Genomic DNA, 19,824 nt, shown 5'->3' with positions numbered 1-19,824 from the left:
GCCTCACAACCCAAGCCCTGCAAGCTCAAGTCAGCTGGCACAGGCCAGCCACAGGTGTCTAGCTGCTGTGTAGACATACTTCAAGTCTTCAAGAGATGTTCTAAACAACTCTGCAGGATTATGATAAATTAGTAAAGATATGTGTCTTAAAAACAGGTATTTTAAGAATGCTTAAAACTACTGCAACACTGAGGGGGGGGTCAAATCTGAGACCTTACAGCTGATCTAGGAAAACGTATCTTTCCAGTTTAATGTCAGGAACTCACACTTCTAACAACTGGGTCAGAGTTCCAGTCTGATCATTCATACATTCCATATGCTTCAGTGACCTATAAAGGGAAACTGGCCAGGATACATACTGATTCAGCCTGATAAGACAGCACTTTAAATAGGTCCTTCTCTACATCAGCTTTGTGCACTTGAATATCTGCCTCACCACTGCTCCTCTTCATTAATTTGGCATATAATTTTTCTAGACTCTGGAAAACAAAACATAAGAACCCAGAGAGCTGTTGTTCAATTGCAGCACTTACAAGTAAAAATGTTTGCAGGAGACTGTGCCTAGCCAGAAACTTACGTTTATGGCAATCACAAGAAATTCATCAGCAAGGTCAGCTTTTCCAACATCCACCCAACCTTTTCCAGTCTTCATGGTCATCTGAAACAGAAAAGAAACATGTGTTTTGTGAAAATTCAATCATTTCCAAACCAGCTGACGTTAGATCTCATTACGTTGGTGCATGTATCTAATACAGTAGGAAAAATTTCAACCCTTAGAATTTCTGTGACAAGTTGCTCTACTGTTTGATTGCATTCCCTTTCATTCTGATGTAGCACAAGATTTATAAGGTCCTGTTGTATTCATTTAAATGGAATATATGAGCCCACAGCATCGAAGGTGTTAACATAACCCAGTCGCTATCCAACACTGAGCAGTTTTAAACAAGATTTGGAGTTTGGTATTATGACACAGAAACCCATTGATTAAAGTGTGACAGTCTGTACCCCTATGTTCACCCCTTTTATAAGACAGTGTTAAATTTTGTACAAAGCATACCATGTAAAGTATCATTTGAAAACTCATGATTCCCTGATCATTATTGTCCTGGTAAAATATGAGTGGCAACATGGTATGTAAAGATATAAGATTCCACTGTCTATTACCAGAGACATGTTCCAACATGTTCTGGAGGGCAGTCACAAACATGCTCCCCAGAGACAAAAGGCTAGCCAATGCCTCAGCTAGGTGTCCACGAGCTCAAATAGATCACCACCTGATTAAGTGGCCACTCTTCAGCAAGAGAGGGTGTGGGCAAAAAAATCTACATTTTGACAAAGAAGCAGTTCAAGGTTCTTGGCCACACATTAGCTGGAGATGATTCTTCCTCAAGAGAAAGGGCTGGCTATAAAAGGAGAGGGCAAATGCCCCAAATCATCTCTCTCTCTTGCTCTCTACCCATGGCATCATCAACCCCTGATAAACAAAGGAAGCAGCATTGGACTGGGGGAGAGATCCCTAACTAAAATAGGTTCAGCCAGTAAGATGGCTGGAACATGTAGTGAGAGATACCTTTGCTTTGTATTCACTCAGCTTATTAAATTAGAGGTTAGCAGCATTTTATCTTTTATTTCTTTGCAATGAATTTTGATTTATATTCCTCATTACTTGCAGCACTTAAAATCTGTATTTGTGTAGTTAATACATTTGTTTTGTTGTTTTATCTAAACCAATGCGTTTGAGAAACTCCATTGGGATAACAAGATTTGTGCAGATCATTTTCTATTAATTAATGACTGATCTTATATGAGCTTGTATTGTCTAGGCGGGTGCTCTATAAGATGCACATTTCTGGGGGGAAGTCTGGAACTGAGAGTTTGCTGGTGTTGCCCTGTATTGTAATTCATGAGTGGCTGGCTATAGCACTCATACAAAACAACGGAGAGTGATTTACATGCTGGAGGCTGCGTGTGACTACACCAGGAGTGGTTGCTCTCACAGCAAAGCAGGATAAAAAGCATGCCAGGTTGGAGAATTGAGGGGACATAGCTGTTCATCAGTCCAGCTTGTACCCTGGGTAATGTCACAAGAAGTTCCCTACTCTGCAAATATCTATCACCTCAGACCTAACAAACCCACTATGGCAAACATCTTTACAGGATATTTATAGAAAGCATAACATGTAAGATGTCTACAGAAAGCTCATAACTTGTCAAGTTTCATAATTATTGTAAGATGTATGTACAGATAACATTAAAGAATAATGTACTTATAGTGAAAGTTGCTTTATGGACCTGGAGTACAAACACCTGAAGATAATTTGTCTCAGTGATGGCCAATTCAGGTAAAGGTCAGTGCTACATAAGAATGGCCAGACTGGGTCAGATAAATGGTCCATCTAGCCCAGTATCCTGTCTTCCGACAGTGACCAATGCCGGGTGTTTCAGAGGGAATGAACAGAACAGGTAATCATCAAGTGATCCATCCCTTCGGCCATTCCCAGCCTCTGGCCATTCCCATCCCTCTAGGCATTCCCTGCCTATCCTGGCTAATAGCCATTGATGGACCTATCCTCCATGAATTTATCTAGTTCTTATTGAAGCCTGTCATAGTCTGGGCCTTCACAACATCCTCAGACAAGGAATTCCACAGGTTGACTATGTGATGTGTGCAGAAATACTTCCTTTTGTTCATTTTAAACCTGCTGGCTATTAATTTCATTTGGTGATCCCTAGTTCTTGTGTTATGAGAAGAAGTAAATAACACTTCTTTATTTTTTCGACACCAGTCATGATTTTATAATCCTCTATCATAGCCCCTCTTAGTCATCTCTTTTCCAAGATGAAAAGTCCCAGTCTTATTAATCTCTCCCCTTATGGAAGCTGTTCCATACACCTAATCATTTTAGTTGCTCTTTTCTGTACCTTTTCCAATTCCAATGTATCTTTTTTGAGATGAGGCGACCAGATCTGCACACAGAATTCAAGATGTGGGCATACCATGGATTTATAAAGAAGCAATACAATGGTTTCTGTCTTATTGTTTATCCCTTTCCTAATGATTCCCAGCATTCTGGTAGCTTTTTTGACTGCTGCTGCATATTGAGTGCATATTTTCAGAGAACTATCCACAATGACTCCAAGATCTCTTTCTTGAGTGGTAACTGCTAGTTTAGACCCCCATCATTTTATATGTATAGTTGGGATTATGTTGTATATGTAATGCAAGGTTCAACTGTTAAGCCTTGTGCAGTACTAAAACTTAGAATGGGAAACCATCAGAGGAAACAAACAACAATCGAAACCACTTAAAAGATTTAAAAAACTTTATAACAAGATAGGGGTTTCGCTCTAGCTGTAAACAGAAACAAAAGGCTGTTTTCAGTTTAAAACACAGGAGACAGAAGGACTCCGTATTCATTCCCTAATAAAAATCCCTTGTAGAACAGGAGTGCTTTTATGAAGAAGTTACTCATCCTGTGTAGTAACAATGGTTCTTCAAGATGTGTGTCCCTATGGTGCTCTGACATAGGTATGTCTGCATCCCCACGCTACTGATTGGAGCTTTTCAGAAGCAGTCCATACCGCCCCCAGATGCACTGCTGCCCACCAGCCATGAGGCTAGAAGCACATGTTGGCATTCGCTCCGCAGTTTCTTCTCCACCACAGAGCCAACTACTCAATCTCTGAAGTAAAGGGGAGATAGATGGGTCATGGAGTACCCATAAGGACACATCTCAAAGAACTATCATTACTGTACAGGGGGAGTAATTTCTTTTTCTTCGACCATGTGACTCCCGAGCAGTGCCCACCACTGGAGGCTGGAACTTTGGAGCCAACTGTGTTATAGACAATACTGTGACATCAAACTTAGCATCTGCAGCTGAATCCCCAAAGATGGCATAGTGTTCTGCAAATGTATGTGCAGATGCCCAGGTAGCTGCTCTACATATTTCTGGTATCAGGATATCACTCAAAAAGGTGACTGACGAGGAGACTGATCTTATAGAGCGTGTGTGTGTACTGCAGGTTGGGTGTTGCATTACGCAATTGGTAACAGAGTTTAAACACATCCTGAAACCCATTTGGACAGCCTTTGGGCTGAAATAGCTATTTCCTTTGATCTATTGGCAATAGATAGGAAAAGTCATGGGGATTTTCTGAATATTTTCGTCCTATCCAAATAGAAGGCAAAGCTCTCCTTACATCAAGCGTATGGAGAATGGCTTCTTTATTATCCCGATGAGGCTTGGGATAGAAGGCTGAAAGCTAAATAAGCTGATTTATGTGGAGTGCCAAAGTCACCTTGGAAATGAACTTTGGATGCGGTCTAAGCATGACCTTAGCAAGGAAGAATACTGTGAAGGGGGATGCGCTATCAGGGCTGCTATTTCCCCTATTCTTCTTGCTGACATGATGGCAATGAGAAACGCTGTCTTCATGGACAGGTACATTAAAGAACACGTAGCCATGGGTTCAAATAGCAATCTAGTAAATCCTTTAAGCACCAAATTAAAGTTCCATTGGGGGGGGGGGGGGGGGGGGGGGGGGGGGATCTGTGCTGTGGAAAGAGATTCACTATGCCCTTGAAAACCTCTTTGTGGTTGGATGAGAGAAGATAGGATAGCCTTCCACCAGTTGAGATTGCTGCCAGGTAGACTTTCAGTGAGCTCACAGAAAGTCCCAGTTTCTTGAGGGCTAACATATAGTCCAGGACCATAGACAAGGTGGTTGCATTTGGGCTGACTCCACACCTGGAATCTCTTCCATTTCTTCAGGTAGATATGATGAGTACTTCCCTTTCTGCTGTGCAGCAAAACTTCCTGTACCTCCTCAGAACAGGATGTCTCTATGTGCTGGGACCATAAGAAGCCATGCTTTGAGCTGAAGAACCCGCAGATTGGGATGGAGTACATCCCCCATCCTGCGACAGAAGGTCTGAAATGTTTGGAAGAGTCAATGCTGGGCAAAGCGCCAGCTGAAACAGGTAAGTTATCATGTCTGTCTGGGCCATATAGGAGCAATCAGTATGATGGCTGCTTTTTCCCCTCTAACCGTAGTAGGACTTTTAATGGTATAGGAAATCAGGGAAAGGCATATAGTAGACCTTCATCCCATAGAAGGAAAAGAGTGTCCCACATGGAGTGGCACCCAATTCCCACTTTGGAACAGTACTTTCCTATTCTGGTAGGTGGCGAACAGACTGACAAGTTCCCCCCGGGTGCAACCTGGGACTGGGGTACTGCAGTGACCCCTCAAATTTCCAGCATAGGCTGACCCTCACAATGCTCTGCTAGAGACAAGCAGCAAACCCCTCCAGGTGCTGCTCTCACTCAGCCCAACAGCATGTGAAGCCCCACACCCAGCAAGATTGCATGAATGCTCCCAGAGTTACTCAAGAATCTCACAGAGAAAGACACCACCAGTTGACTCCTGCTCCCTGCCTTGCACCCCAAAATTGCCCTGTCAGAATTCTGACCATTTTAAGTTTACTACCTAATCCACCCCCCACATGGGGAGGATATACACCAATTTCTGCTAACTGAGATGAGATTCAAACACTTCAGCCAAAACACACTGTTTTAGTTGAAATATAAAAACAGATTTATTAACTACAGAAAGATGGACTATATAGTGAGTATAAGAGGTAGGCATAAGAGATAAGAGCTAGGTACCAAAAGCAAACAAAGGTAAACACGCAAACTAAATCTTAAACCTTTAACAGTAGGCCGAGATTAAGCCATTTTCTCACCGCACCAGATGTTACAGCTTTTTCATACATAAGCTTCTTCCTGAAACTCAGGACCAGTCTTCTGTTGAAGTCTTTGGCTTTCAGCGCTCTTGTTGCTTACAGCGTAGCTGGTGGAGGAGAAAGGCCCAAGCCTGCAGCCACAGTTCCTTATTTTATATCTTCTGACCACATGTTCAGTAGCCATTACTCCAGGCGAGCTCGGCTGAATCACAAGGTTGCCCAATACCCCCATGTCACCTTGTGCAACTGAGTCATAGGGTTGACTCATAGGGTTGAGCAATCTCCATTGTCTAGTCTTATGCAATTGTATTGTAAATCCTTTGATTATAATTACAATTCCCTTGCAGGAAAATAGACTCTTAACACCCTCCTGGGTGGAGACCACCACCCTTGTAGCAGAGACTTTTAAACTTACAGCACATCAGCAAAATCTTATAACTTGATACACATTAACAATATACATATTTCGACAGTACAGTGGGTTTGATCAGATTATGACCCTTCATTAGACATCTTATATGGCATGCTTCGCGTGAACTTATTACAACCATATAGAAATGATGAATATGGAGTTTACAGTGTGCTGCTTTGGGGTACAGGTATCACACAGGTCTATTGCTGGAGTCCCCCATAGTTGAAAAATATTGTGGAGGATCATTGAATCTAACTCTCATCTGTGGTCTTGAGTAAATTTGCAACTCAAACTGTCCACTGTTGCACTATGTACTCCTGGTAGGTAGGCCACTGATAGCAATACATTCTGGGCTATGCACCAACTCCATATCTTTAATGTGTCTGTGCATAGGGAATACAATGGGATGGATCACTTGATGATTACCTATTCTATTCATTACCTCTGAAGCATGTGGAATTGGCCACCGTCAGAAGACGGGATACTGGGCTAGATGGACCATTGGTCTGACCTAGTATTACCGTTCTTATGACCTGGCCTTTGTTACTGGTTTACATAATATATGCAGGCCATGTGGTCTGACATGACCCTTGTGTGTGTGTGTGTGTGTGTGCGCACCTTTCGTCAGTGTTGGAAGTGAGCGCACACATTTCTGACTGCTCTGAGTTCGAGCAGATAGATATGCCTACACATCTCACTCGAGGACTATTTGCCCTGAGCTGTGTTAGGATGGGGTGCACATCACATCAGGGATGTATCGGTGGTCAGGAGTAGTGATGGGGAAGGTTAAACAAACAGGATTTCTTCACAGATGTTTACTAGATTATTTCAGCAGTTCAGGGATTGTTTGACCCTGGCAGGTATTGACAATTGTTTGTTTATGCTATTTGGTTTGTAAACTGAACCAAACCAAGCTTGCAAGCGTCTCATGCATAGTATGGCATGGGCTATCACTGATGTCCCTGCAGCCATGTGTCCCAGAAGCTGGAGGCAACATTTGGTTGATGTTTGAGGACTGGACTGTCTCTATCAATGAGACTAAGGAATCTGTGATAAGGTAAGAGTCAAGGTCTGCTCCTATGAATTCCAGCTTCTGTACTAGTATCAATGTTGATTTTTGTTCATTGACTTGCAGGCCCAGACTTTTAAACAGGTCCAAAGTGACCTGCTGGACATCTATGAAGGACTGAGCCTTGAGGAGGCAAATCATCCAGGTAAGGGTAAATCATGATGCCCTGAGAATGTAGGTGGGCTGCCATCACCACAGAGAGGACCTTGAAGGGCAAAGGGGAGTACTCTGTGCTGATAGTGGTCCTGTCCTAGTGTGAATCTGAGGTAATGCCTGTACCTTGGTATAATTGAGATGTGGAAATATGCACCTTGAAAGTCGAGGGCCAAGAACCAATTTCCCTTTTCTAATGCTAGAATGATCATGGATAATATGATAATTATGATAATATGATCATGGATAACATGGTGCTAGATAGGCGCCAACAATGGCACAAGACTGCTGCTGAAATTCTCTGATCAAAGGTGCAGGGATGTGCATTCACCTGAAGTGGAGCACCCACAGAGACACTCCTCAAAAGATAAGGAAAAGATCACACAAGGGGTGTATGTGACAGTCTCACATCCCAGGTGATATTCGGGAATTAGCCAGAGCCAGTGGAGGTGGCAGTGTCAGCTGGGTCCCTCTCTCTGGTGATCATCCTAATCCAGACATCCATCAGGATTAGGGTGAAGAGGGCATGGGGTCCCAAGAGAGAGTGGGAACAACAGCCATCGTTGTGAAGATCATTCCTTCCCCTTCTCTTGTCTTTCAGTGAGCCGATGTTGCAGTAGCCATCTTTTCCCCCAACCATCTCTTTCTGAGGACCCCAAAAGGAGAGTGATTGGAAGAACAGCCTGTTTTCTCATTATTTTGTCCGCCAATTAGGCCTATTATCCGACACACCAATTTTGGTTCACTAATTTCCGCTTCCACGCTTTTCTGGTTTACCAAGCATGATCTTAACACAGTTCTTGAGTTTATCAGTAGGCCTTTTTGCTTAGACTAATTCAGTCTGTCTCACTTTTGCACCTTTTCCCAACATTTGCTGTTATTGTTTATTGTGGCATTTATGAACTTGCACTCACGTTTTACAGTTGAGCTCACAACTAGGGTAAATTTGTAGGCCCAGTTATCATAAGAGAATGTATCGTTGTCCATAAGGTACTGAAGTAATAATTTACTTTTTACACAACATTTTTATTGGCCAGGTAAGGCAGAGCTAGTACAGTTAATTTCCATGTGGGAGACCTCAGCAACTTCTGTTCTCACCATGACCTGAGCTGTGTTTATGCTGGTTTACTATGGAAGTCAAGGCTTATAATGGTATTGCTGAGAAACCCCTAACTATAATGGCCCAACAAGGTGTCACTGTGATAACAAGTCCACCTTTAGCAGATACATTGCTCAAATATAATTTCACTCCTTTCCTGAATTACTCTATCACTTGAAAGTAGCTTTCCAAGATTTCCCTTGGGATCCACCATACTGCACTTGCACTTTCACACCATTTAGCTGGACTTACCAAAATCTGCCTTCGCACCATCTCCTCTGGAGGATCGCTGCCTTCACATAGGCACACTAGCTTACAAGAAACATGGCGCACTGCAAGAAAACAATGCACACATTCATAAGGATGGGCCACTTCCCCTGTTCTTTCCAGCCCTTATGAACTCCAATGTTAAATCAGACTATAGAAAAGCTACTTCTCCACCTGATGCAGTTAGAAAATCATTTCTTTGGTAACATAAACCCCCATAAATCTAACAACCTGAACACTGTTGTGTGTGCTGACTGCTCCATATAACCAGAGTAAAATGGAAATCAGCACATTAGCTTACAATTGATGTTTTCATAACTGCATATCTCACAGGGCAGATCCACTGCAGATTAGCAGCTCCTGCTCCATGTCAGACCACACCCATGCAAAGTGCACTGGAGACTGCAGCGAACCTGGAAACTTTACTTCATTACGAAGTGTGTGTGTGTGTGTGTGTGTGTGTGTGTGTGTTTCTATTATATGGGACTTGACCATGTTCCCATTGAAGTCAACAGGAGTTTTGATATTCAGTTAATTGGAATAGACTCAGGCTCTGCAAACTTGGGAGCAGATTCACCTAGTGCTTATATTGGCATAAACCCTGGAGGTCTGTGGCAGCAAATAATTCTGCAGAGGACAAGACTACAGTGGTGCACAGAAGTCCCAACTACCTATGCCCAGGGAATCATTAGAATACAGTGTAGCCCATAAAGCAGGGTGGAACTAGCTGGGAAGGGTAAATGGCCAGAAAGTGTCCTGATTCAGCACTTTCTCTGCAGCATCTACTGGTGAACCTGCAACAAAGTTCCAGGAGTTTCTGTTTAGGACAAGCTTTAACCACAAGGAAAGGCAGCTGCAAAATCACAGCCTGCCCTCCATCAGAGTGAATTTCCCTCCAGTGCATGGAGTTCAACTGGTACAAAAGGTGAAATTTAGACATATGGGTATACATTTTGTAATGAATAAACAAAACAACAACACTGGGCATCAGGAAAACACCATGATTCAATTCATTTATGATTCCTTGTTAAGAATCAACAGTGTGCTGCTCTGTGATGTACAAGACACAAATGAAAAAAGTTACTGCTCCGAGGAACTTAGAATTTAGCAAACACATGCAGAATCTGAGTTTTTTACCTTACCTAAAAGATGGCAACAGCAACAACAGAATCTGCTAGTGCAATGCTGGGGCATTGGTTGAGAACTGACGTAGGCAGGATGTACCATTTACTAAGTCACCAACAACACTTCCTGCAGCACTTGGGTTCTCTGTCTAGATAAAGAAGGCATTTTCCTTCCCACCCAAGGATACACCTCCCATCCAAGTACTGAGCACACCTGACCATGCGTAAAGGTGACTTACAAAAAATATAATTGGACTGGTACCCTTTTTGTTTCTTTGATTTAAAAAGAAAGCCTGAAAGGGTTTTCTGCTTGTTTTTTACATTAGAAATTCAGACCTTATCTATTCTGGAAGACTATTGACAGGAGAATATGATAGCATGACATCACAAGAGATAGGAGATTAAAAGCTGTAGCAGGGGAGAAAGGAAGTGAATTTTAGCCATTGTTTAAAACTGCATTTTTGCTTGCTTTTGTTAATACCTATTTATCAAAGATGTCCAATGAACACTTGGGAGAAAATCTTAGTTAAAGGTGCATGATACTGAGTGCTCATGTGTCCTGAGGAAAAAATGGTTACTAACCTGCTTCATAACTGTTATTCTTCAAGTGTCTTATACATGTCCATTCCACTCTTGGTGTCCGTTTGCCCAGTCCGAAACATTTGCCTTCAGCAGTACCCGTTGGGTAGCTCAAGCTTCCCCTGTTCGCACACGCCGCTGTGTGCAGATATAAAAGGCAGATCTACTCCTAGCCTCCTTCACTTCCTTCTTGCCATAACTATGATGTAGAGGCATAGGAGTGTGGTTCATGGAATGGACATGTGTACCATATCTCAAAGAACAATATGGAACAGATTAGCAACCATTTTTTTCTTCTTCAACTGATTGCACATGTGCATTCCACTCTTGGTGACTCACAAGCCGTAGAACACTAGGCTGGATCAGAGTCCATTTCTATAAAGTTGAGAGCAACTCAACCCACTCTAGCATCATCTCTGCAGTCTTGAGCCACAACATAGTGGGAGGCAAATGTGTGACTGAGGACCACGTTACTGATTGTTTGGTTTTTTACAAATGTCTGTAATTGGATCTTGTGCCAGAAAGACATATGCATATGTAAGATGTGATCCAGGAAGAAATTCTCTGGGTGAAGAATGATGATCTCTTACTCTCTCAGCCATTGCTATGAACAACTGGGAAAATTTACAAAAGTGTCTGGTTCTATCTGGGTAAAATGCCAAGGCTCTTCTGACATCCAAGGTATGCAAATACTCCTCCTCCCTGCTCATGTGTTGTTTTGGGCAGAGAATAGGCATATAAATTGGCTGATTGATGTGGAAAGAGGAAACCATCTTTGGAAGGAACTTCGGATGAGGGTGCAGGCAAATCTTGTCCCTAAAAAAAAATTGTATATGGATGACTTGACATTAATATCCGCAGCTCTACACTTCTGGCTGAGGTAATGGCCACCAGAAAAGCCACCTTCAGTGACAGATCCAGCAGAGAACAGGTAGTCAATGGTTCAAGCAAGAGACCCATAAGTCTTGGCAATAGTAAGTTTAGATTCCATGGTGAAATGGGATCTTGCACTTGAAGGTATTATGTGATTAAGCCCTTTAAAAACCTTACGGACATGTCCTAGGAGAAAACAGAGCAATTGTCTGCTTAAGATGGAATGCTGAAATAGCAGCCATATGTACCTGGATGGAACTAACCACCATATGGGGAGGTTACTTACTGTAATTTATGGTTTTTCGAGATGTGTAGTCCCTAACTGGATTCCAATGTGTGCATGTCTGCCATGTGCTGGAGCTGGAACTGTTGAGAGTAATGCACCTCCTGTGGTCCACATGATCTGCACGAGGCTTAGAATCAGAGTTGGAAGGGACCTCAGGAGGTCATCTAGTCCAACCCACTGCTCAAAGCAGGACTAACCTCAACTAAATAATCCCAGCGAGGGTTTTGTCAAGCCGTAGCTTAAAAACCTCTAAAGATGGAGATTCCACCACCTCCCTAGGTAACAAATTCCAGTGCTTCACCACCCTCCGAGTGACAAACTTTGTCCTAATATCCAACCTAGACCTCCCCCCCTGCAACTTGAGACCATTGCTCCTTGTTCTGTCATCTGCCACCACCGAGAACAGCCTAACCCCATCCACCCTGGAACCCCCTTTCAGGTAGTTAAAGGCTGCTATCAAATCCCCCCTCATTCTTCTCTTCTGCAGACTAAACAAGCCCAGTTCTCTCAGCCTCTCCTCATAAGTCTTGTGCTCCAGCCCCCTAATCATTTTTGTTGCCCTCCACTGTACTCTCTCCAACTTGTCCACATCCTTTTTGTAGTGGGGGGCCCAAAACTGGACACAATACTCCAAATGCGACCTCACCAATGCCGAATAGAGGGGAATGATCACTTCCCGCGATCTGCTGGCAATGCTCCTACTAATGCAGCCCAATATGCTATTAGCCTTCTTGACAACCAGGGCACACTGCTGACTCATATCCAGCTTTTTATCCACTGTTACCCCCAGGTCCTTTTCTGCAGAACTGCTACCTAGCTCGTCGGTCCCCAGTCTGTAGCTGTGTATGGGATTTTTCCATCCTAAGTGCAGGACTCTGCACTTGTCCTTGTTGAACCTCATCAGATTTTTTTTGGCCCAATCCTCCAGTTTGTTTAGGTCCTTCCGTATCCTATCTCTACCTTCCAGGGTATCTACCACTCCCCCATCTTAGTGTCATCTGCAAACTTGCTGAGCATGCAATCTACCCCATCTTCCAGATCATTAATGAAGATGTTGAACAAAACCGGCCCTAGGACCGACCCCTGGGGCACTCCACTTGTGACCGGCTGCCAGCTAGACATGGAGCCATTGATCACTACTCGTTGAGCCCTATGCTCTAGCCAGTTCTCAATCCATTTTATAGTCCATTCATCCAACCCATACTTTTTTAACTTGCTGATAAGAATACTGTGAGAGACCGTACCAAAAGCTTTGCTAAAGTCAAGGTATATCACGTCCACCGCTTTCCCCATATCCACAGAGCCAGTCACCTCTTCATAGAAAGCAATCAGGTTGGTCAGGCATGACTTTCCTTTTGTGAATCCATGTTGACTGTTCCTGATCACCTTCCTCTCTTCCAAGTGCCTTAAAATGAATTTCTTGAAGACCTGCTCCATGATTTTTCCAGGGATTGAGGTGAGGCTGACCGGTCTGTAGTTCCTCGGCTCCTCTTTCCTCCCTTTCTTAAAGATGGGCACTATATTTGCTTTTTTCCAGTCATCAGGGACCTCCCCCAATTGCATGAGCTTTCAAAGATAATAGCCAATGGCTCTGAAATCACATCAGCCAACTCAGCACCCTCGGGTGCATTACATCTGGCCCCATGGACTTGTGTATGTCCAATTTTTCTAAATAGTCTTGGACCTGTTCCTTCAGCACTGCGGGATGTTCACCTCCTTCCCATACTGTGCCACCCAGTGCAGCAGTCTGGGAGCTGACCTTGTCTGTGAAGACAGAGGCACTGTCACTAAGTTGCCTCCCCCATTCTGTAAGGGGCCCACACTTTCCCTAATCTTCCTCTTGTTGGTAACATACCTGTAGAAACCCTTCTTGTTCCCCTTCACGTCCCTTGCTAGCTGCAACTCTAATTGTGCTTTGGCCTTCCTGATTTCATTCCTGCACGTTCGAGCAGTGTTTTTATAATCCTCCCTAGTCATCTGACCAAGCTTCCACTTCTTGTAAGCTTCTTTTTTGTGTTTAAGTTCACCAAAGACTTCTTTGTTACGCCAACCCTTCCTGTGCGGGTTGATGCCTCCTCAGTTTCCTCTTACTAACAGGCATCGAACCTTAGGCAGAGGGTATGGGGGGCAGGACTGGAATCCAGATAGGGACCACACATCCCGAAGAACCAGTTTACAATAAGTAACCTCTCCTTCTTCTTCTAGTGATGGTCCCTATGTGGATTCCAACATGGGAAGCATAGTGAGCAGTAGTCAGTATGGAGGTGGTGACAGGGCTCCATGGATACCAGGGTTTGTTGTACTGCACTGCCTACAGGTGCATCGATGGAGGCAGCATTAGCTAAAGCATAATGAGCCATGAACGTGTGTATGGAAGTCCAAGACACAGCTCTGCAGCTGTCCTGCCATGGAACACTGGCAAGAAAGGCCGTTGTAGCCACCTGTGCCCTTGTGGGGTGCGCGCTGACACTTGGTGGGAGCTGGACTTGGCAGAGGGAGTAGCACTCCGTGATGAAGCAAACGATTCAGTGAGAGGCATTTTGTGAAGATAGCGGACCATTGCAAGGGGTGCGCACTATCGCAATGAAGTCTCAACGAGATCCAGAAGGGGCGGGTGTGGTGGAGATAGAAGGCCAGTGCTCATCTGACATCAAGGGAGTGTAGAGTCTGCTTTCTGTTGGTAGAGTGTGGCTTAGGATAGAAGATAGGAAAGTGAATGACCTGGTTGAGGTGGAACTGGGAAGCCATCTTGGGAAGAAACTACAGACTGCGGATCGACGGGGTAGGCAGCAATTCTGCAGAAAAGGACCTGGGGGTTACAATGGATAAGAAGCTGGATATGAGTCAGCAGTGTGCCCTTGTTGCCAAGAAGGCTAATAGCATATTGGGCTGCATTAATAGGAGCATTGTCAGCAGATCAAGGAAAGTGATTATTCCCCTCTATTCGGCATTGGTGAGGCCACATTTGGAGTATTGTGTCCAATTTTGGGCCCCCCACTGCAAAAAGGATGTGGACAAGTTCGAGAGAGTCCAGCGAATGGCAACAAAAGTGATTAGGGGGCTGGAGCACAAGACTTATGATGAGAGGCTGAGGAAACTAGACTTGTTTAGTCTGCAAAAGAGAAGAATGAAGGGGGATTTGATAGCAGCCTTTAACTACCTGAAAGGGGGTTCCAGGGAGGATGGAGCTAAGCTGTTCTGAATGGTAGTAGATGACAGAACAAGGAGCAATGGTCTCACGTTGTAGTGGGGGAGGTATAGGTTGGAAAAAGTTTTTCACTAGGAGGGTGGTAAAGCACTGGAATGTGTTACCTAGGGCGGTGGTGGAAGCTCCATCTTTAAAGGTTTTTAAGCTGCAGCTTCACAAAGCCCTGGCTGAGATGATTGAGCTGTGGTTAATCCTGCTTTGAGCAGGGGGTTGGACTAGATGACCTCCTGAGGTCCCTTCCAACTCTTGTCTTCTATGATTCTATGAGATCTTGCCCTAGAACTAATAGCTTATTTTGTGTAAGCCTCCCTCCCCTTTGCCTAATGTCATCTATCCCTACATTATGTATACAACTTGAACTGTAAGCCCCTTGTGGCAGAAAATATGGACCAGACACTGGGGTCCTGCAGATTTGCACAGAGAGCAGGTCCAGGCAGGGATACAAAGGTGGCTTTTAAGCTCACTTTTGCACTCAGCCAATCATGATGCTTCCATTGTACAAGGCCTTGAACCAGGTTAGAACTACTATAGGTCTGCAGAGTCCTTAGGGTTTGTCTACACACAGTTTTGTACCAATTTAACTAAATTAAATGTGGGTGAGGTAATATCCTTTACTGAACCAACAAGCTTTTGAGCTGCACAGAGCTCTTCTTAAGGTTTGTATCAATACAATATACTTCCATAAATTTATGGACCAAAACCATAGCCAAGGATTAGTGAAGCACAGGAGAGCCCAGACAACTCCATTTCTCTGGTCATATCTCTTTTCATGGCTATACAGCCAAAGGAAAGGGGAGCAATGTAATAGCTCCTACACTGATTGTCACCAGGGGATCATTCTTGCACTGGAGTGATCCTTCCTGAGTTGGTTACAAAAAGCAGCTGCACAGTACTCTCTGCCTTCATTTTACTTGCAAAGATACACACACACACACAGAGCTATAGCACTATATACAAATGATAAATAAAATAATAATACCATAGGAGCTTTTCTCTTCCAATATAAAAAAAATTCAATCTAGGACACAAAACACATACATACATTTAGCTCTTTGCTCATCATTGATGACTGAACCTACTCGGTTCGTCACAGCCCAATTCCAAAGGTTTATTGCACTTTCTTCAATCTAGGAGAGTACAAAAAAATTCTGTTAAAATGCACCTTTTTGTCTTGATCTGGGTCACATTTGAATTTCTTGCTGTAATAGGACCATCTATAGGTACATGTCTATATGCCTGTGTAAATCAAAGACTGGCATGACCTACAATTGAAAAGATGTTATTAGACTGATGGCAAAAGCACCCATCAACACATATGCTATCAGTGTCTTTAGTCATAATATGAAATTGTGCACAGTAGGGAATTCTATGGCCCTGCCCCTTCACCTCATCCCTGTCTAGTTTCTTTACCCTAAGGCCCTGTCCTCACGCTGCCTCTTCCCATCTTGCCTCTTCCCGAGGCCTCTGCTGCTCTCTACCTGCCCCCCACTACCGTTTCTTGCCCTTAAGTCAGGAGAAAATTGGGAGGGCATAGCCTTCCCACTTTTAAAAGTGATTGGGCTAGTCTCGGTCTCAGCTGATGCTGGAGAAACTCAACTAAGGGTGCCAGAGCAAGGGGGGACCAGGGCCCAATCACTTTAAAAATGGGAAGGCTATGCCCTTCCACCTTTTTCCTGCCTTAAGGGCAAGCAACGGAAGGGAAGGGGGCAGAAAGGAGTGAGCGGCAGGGGCCTCAGGGGAAGAGAGAGTGGGGGCAGGACCTTGGGGGAAGACGCCAAGCAGGAACTGAGCCTTGGTGCAGAGTGCAAGCGGGGCCACGGTCCAGGCACCGGTGCCCCCCCACCGCCCACTTCTAGGGAGCTTCCAGCAGGGGTGGCACTCCAAATGCAGTGGGCTGGCACAGCTCTAAAAGGAGGTGACCTGTGCCACATCCGGCATTTCTTGCCCCCGGAATGGTCAGTCTTTTCAGGGGAGGCTTAGCCTCCCCAAGCCTCTTATACATGTCACCCATGGGTATCTTTTCCATCACTTGATGTCTTTAAAATCAAGCGTGATGTTTTTCTAAAGATATACTCTCTAGCTCAACCAGAAATTGTGGGCTTGATACAGAAATCACAGGGTGAAATTCTGTGGCCAGTGTTATGCAGGAGTTCAGACTAAATCATGGAGGAGTCTGGTTTTTGACAAGGTCCAAATTTCTTTGTCAACATAAAGTCAAGGTCCAGACTCCAGAGAAAATAATTTAAAAAAACAATGATAATAAGAAATTAAAAAGATTTCGTGGTCCATTCAAAAGCATCTGGCAGTCTGGATTTGGCCTGTGGTCTGCCTATTGACTAACAATGGACTACATAGCCTTAAAAACTATGAATCAATATGGATCAATAGCAGGAAATATTTGGTTTCACAGCAAATTTCTAAAGTAAAGATTTAACAATAGGTTGCCCACATAAGAATGAGTCCAAACTGGAATGCCAGAAGAAGTATTTTGGGAAGGGGAACAGGGTTGGGGCTGGAAATAGTCAAGACCCTCGTGCTTCCACTTATGTATATACTACTGACCTAGAGTGCTGAACCTCTGTAGAGAGGTAATGACCTCTTTGTGATTTCTTTATCACATGATCTCTTTGATGAAGGGGTGCCAGACCCATACTTTGACCAATTACTTATTTTAGAGTCTTTGCTATAGTTCAGGCTTCCAACAATTTCCACTGTGACAGCCCCCAGTTGTCACATGCTCAGGACTTTCAAAAACATTATCCTCTTTGGTGAAATTTTTTCATTTAAATTTTTGTCCAAAAGATAATTTTGGGGCAAAAGTTTGAAAAAAATTCTGTCAGCTGCTTTTGGTTTTTAGCAAAGGGTTTTCCCCCATTTTAACCAAGTTTTTCAAAATGGCAGAAGTTTGTAACTTTGCATGTCAATAGTCCTTAACAAGGATTTTGAAGGGAAAAAACCTAAATAAGGTTATAAGCATTTAAACAATCACTCATTCACCTTAATGAGATGAACTACAATAAATAGTTTATGAATGTTATTTATTTACTTTCTGAACTTTTCACATTGTTGGACTCTAAGGTAAAAGTCATAATGCCTCATTCACATGTCAGCTGCACACAAGCATAGCCATGCAACTATCCTGTATCCACAAAGCATGTCACAATGCTGGGAGCATGGCTAGCGTAGAACTTCCACTTACCAGAAAAACACCCAAAACCAAGAAATAGGAGGGGGAAAAAACTCAAACCAGAAAATAAGTGGGCAGTGGGGTTTGCGTTACGATGCCATGATACCGGGTAGGGTTTGTGTCAAAAATCATCCACAGGGCATAGTTTAAAAAAAAAAAAAAAAAAAAAAAAGCAGTCACAAGCCAAGCAGAAAAACCTACGGGCAGTGACTGCCTAAAAACACTAGCCCAAGTGCCCCAAAACAAACAAAACGTTGCTTGTTTTAAATGGACTTGGTACCATATATTGAGCATGCCCATCCTACAGCTACAGCCACAGCCACAAATTTTTAAATAAACCAGTTTTGTCGGCATCTGTTTCTGGCCTTCTACCTGAACTTCCTGACTCTCATTCCCAGCCTCCTTATCCACATTTTCTATCTCACTGAACAGCTTGTCAATGATCTCAGGTAGATTGGATGAGGTATCTTTCTTCACCAGCTCTTGAATTAGCACTGAAAGAAAGACAAATGAGAGGCAGAAATGCAGTGAACTCTACACAAAGATTAAGAGCAGCATATCATTTCTGAACATGCCTGAAGAAGAGACACCAATCAGTTTACATTTTCTCCATATACTTCTGTCTTCTAAGTAAACACAAAATGAAGGAGGAGCCTGAGAGAAGTTAAATAAAACAGCTCACGAGAATTCAGTATCCTAGAAGTTTTTTACATAAGGCACAAGGCTAAATTCTACTGAGCTGCACCAATTAAATCTGATTTACATAGAGTTGAATCCAGGCAACGGACAGCAGATTTTGGCCCAACTTCTAATTTGCTAATAAAATGTTTCTTTCCTGAGAAAGTCTTTTGTTTCCATCCTAAACAACTTTTACCCTTTGGCATGTACAGTACAATGCACAAAGAATGCATTCAGTAACTTTACTGGGAGCAAGTCAATGCTAATGCTTTCTTTAAGAAGGATGAAAGGAGTGTGACAATTCTGATGAGCAATTGAACCCAGAAGCGTGAAACTCCCATACAATCTGTTATGAAGCATATGATAAAAACAGAAAACTTTCAACTGTGCTGGGTCTCTGTATTCCTGCCCCCAATTTAAAAGGAAAACTGACAAACTCAATTAGCTGCTGTGTTAACCAGTCACTGAATTTAAAGAAAATGAGGTCACTTTTCTGGGTATCCCGTCAATGGAAGACCTCAACTCCTCATTAATAGGCAGTATTCATCATAATGTAGAAACTTCTCCACACAGAGATTTGAGAAACAAAACAAAAACACCTCCATGTCTCCCTTTGTCTCTTGTTCTGTAATTATTCAAGTGTTGTTTTATTCATTTACTAGTTGCTTTTTGAGCACTCGTTAGCAAAGCACAGTACAAGGAAAACCTTTAGGGTGATCTGCCTTGCTGAGAACAGCCTTCAGATCCAGTGCAGGAACATTTTTTATTCACTACAGATATTTGTTTTTACCCAACTAAATGCCAATGATCAAATAATAAATTTAAGCTGTAAAGTCAGTCATCAAAAACGAGTTTTGTTGAAATGTCCAAACTGAAAGGGAAGGGCCCAGCACCATGCAAGGCGCCACAGACATTTTTTGTGGCCAAACGTTCTTTGTCTGCAAGTTTGCATAACATGATTTGCTTTTCTTGAGCTGAAGTAGTCATCAAGTGGCTATTTTGCAAACTGGACAGCATGCTTGATATTTGCTTCTCTATTTCTCCTCTGTACTTGTGTGCTCACTCTACTGGGCATGAGGCTAGACAAAACTTTTACAGCCCATGCTAAACAACTAATCCCCAAGCATTTATTCACAACCA

At 43.2% G+C, this 19,824-nt stretch overlaps 1 protein-coding gene across 1 annotated transcript in view; it reads right to left on the bottom strand.

Annotated features, from left to right (window-relative positions):
* The window catches only part of TEX11 (testis expressed 11), a 100,069-nt gene that overhangs the window by 79,883 nt on the left and 362 nt on the right, over window positions 1-19,824 (bottom strand). Inside the window, exons 2-5 of the mRNA XM_067547968.1 lie at window positions 18,379-18,500; window positions 15,862-15,946; window positions 8,735-8,814; window positions 578-658 (exon numbers count right to left, since the gene is read on the bottom strand). Coding sequence (XP_067404069.1) covers window positions 578-658; window positions 8,735-8,814; window positions 15,862-15,946; window positions 18,379-18,500 — 368 coding nt within the window. The remainder of the gene's footprint in view (window positions 1-577; window positions 659-8,734; window positions 8,815-15,861; window positions 15,947-18,378; window positions 18,501-19,824) is intronic.

This window comes from Emydura macquarii, unplaced genomic scaffold, assembly GCF_026122565.2.
Source record: "Emydura macquarii macquarii isolate MOO-44397 ecotype Brisbane River unplaced genomic scaffold, CSIRO-AGI_Emac_v2 contig_1253, whole genome shotgun sequence".
Classification (NCBI taxonomy): Eukaryota; Metazoa; Chordata; order Testudines; family Chelidae; genus Emydura; species Emydura macquarii.
The sequence above is the reverse complement of the archived record's forward strand: the minus strand, read 5'-3'. Positions and strand labels throughout refer to the sequence as shown.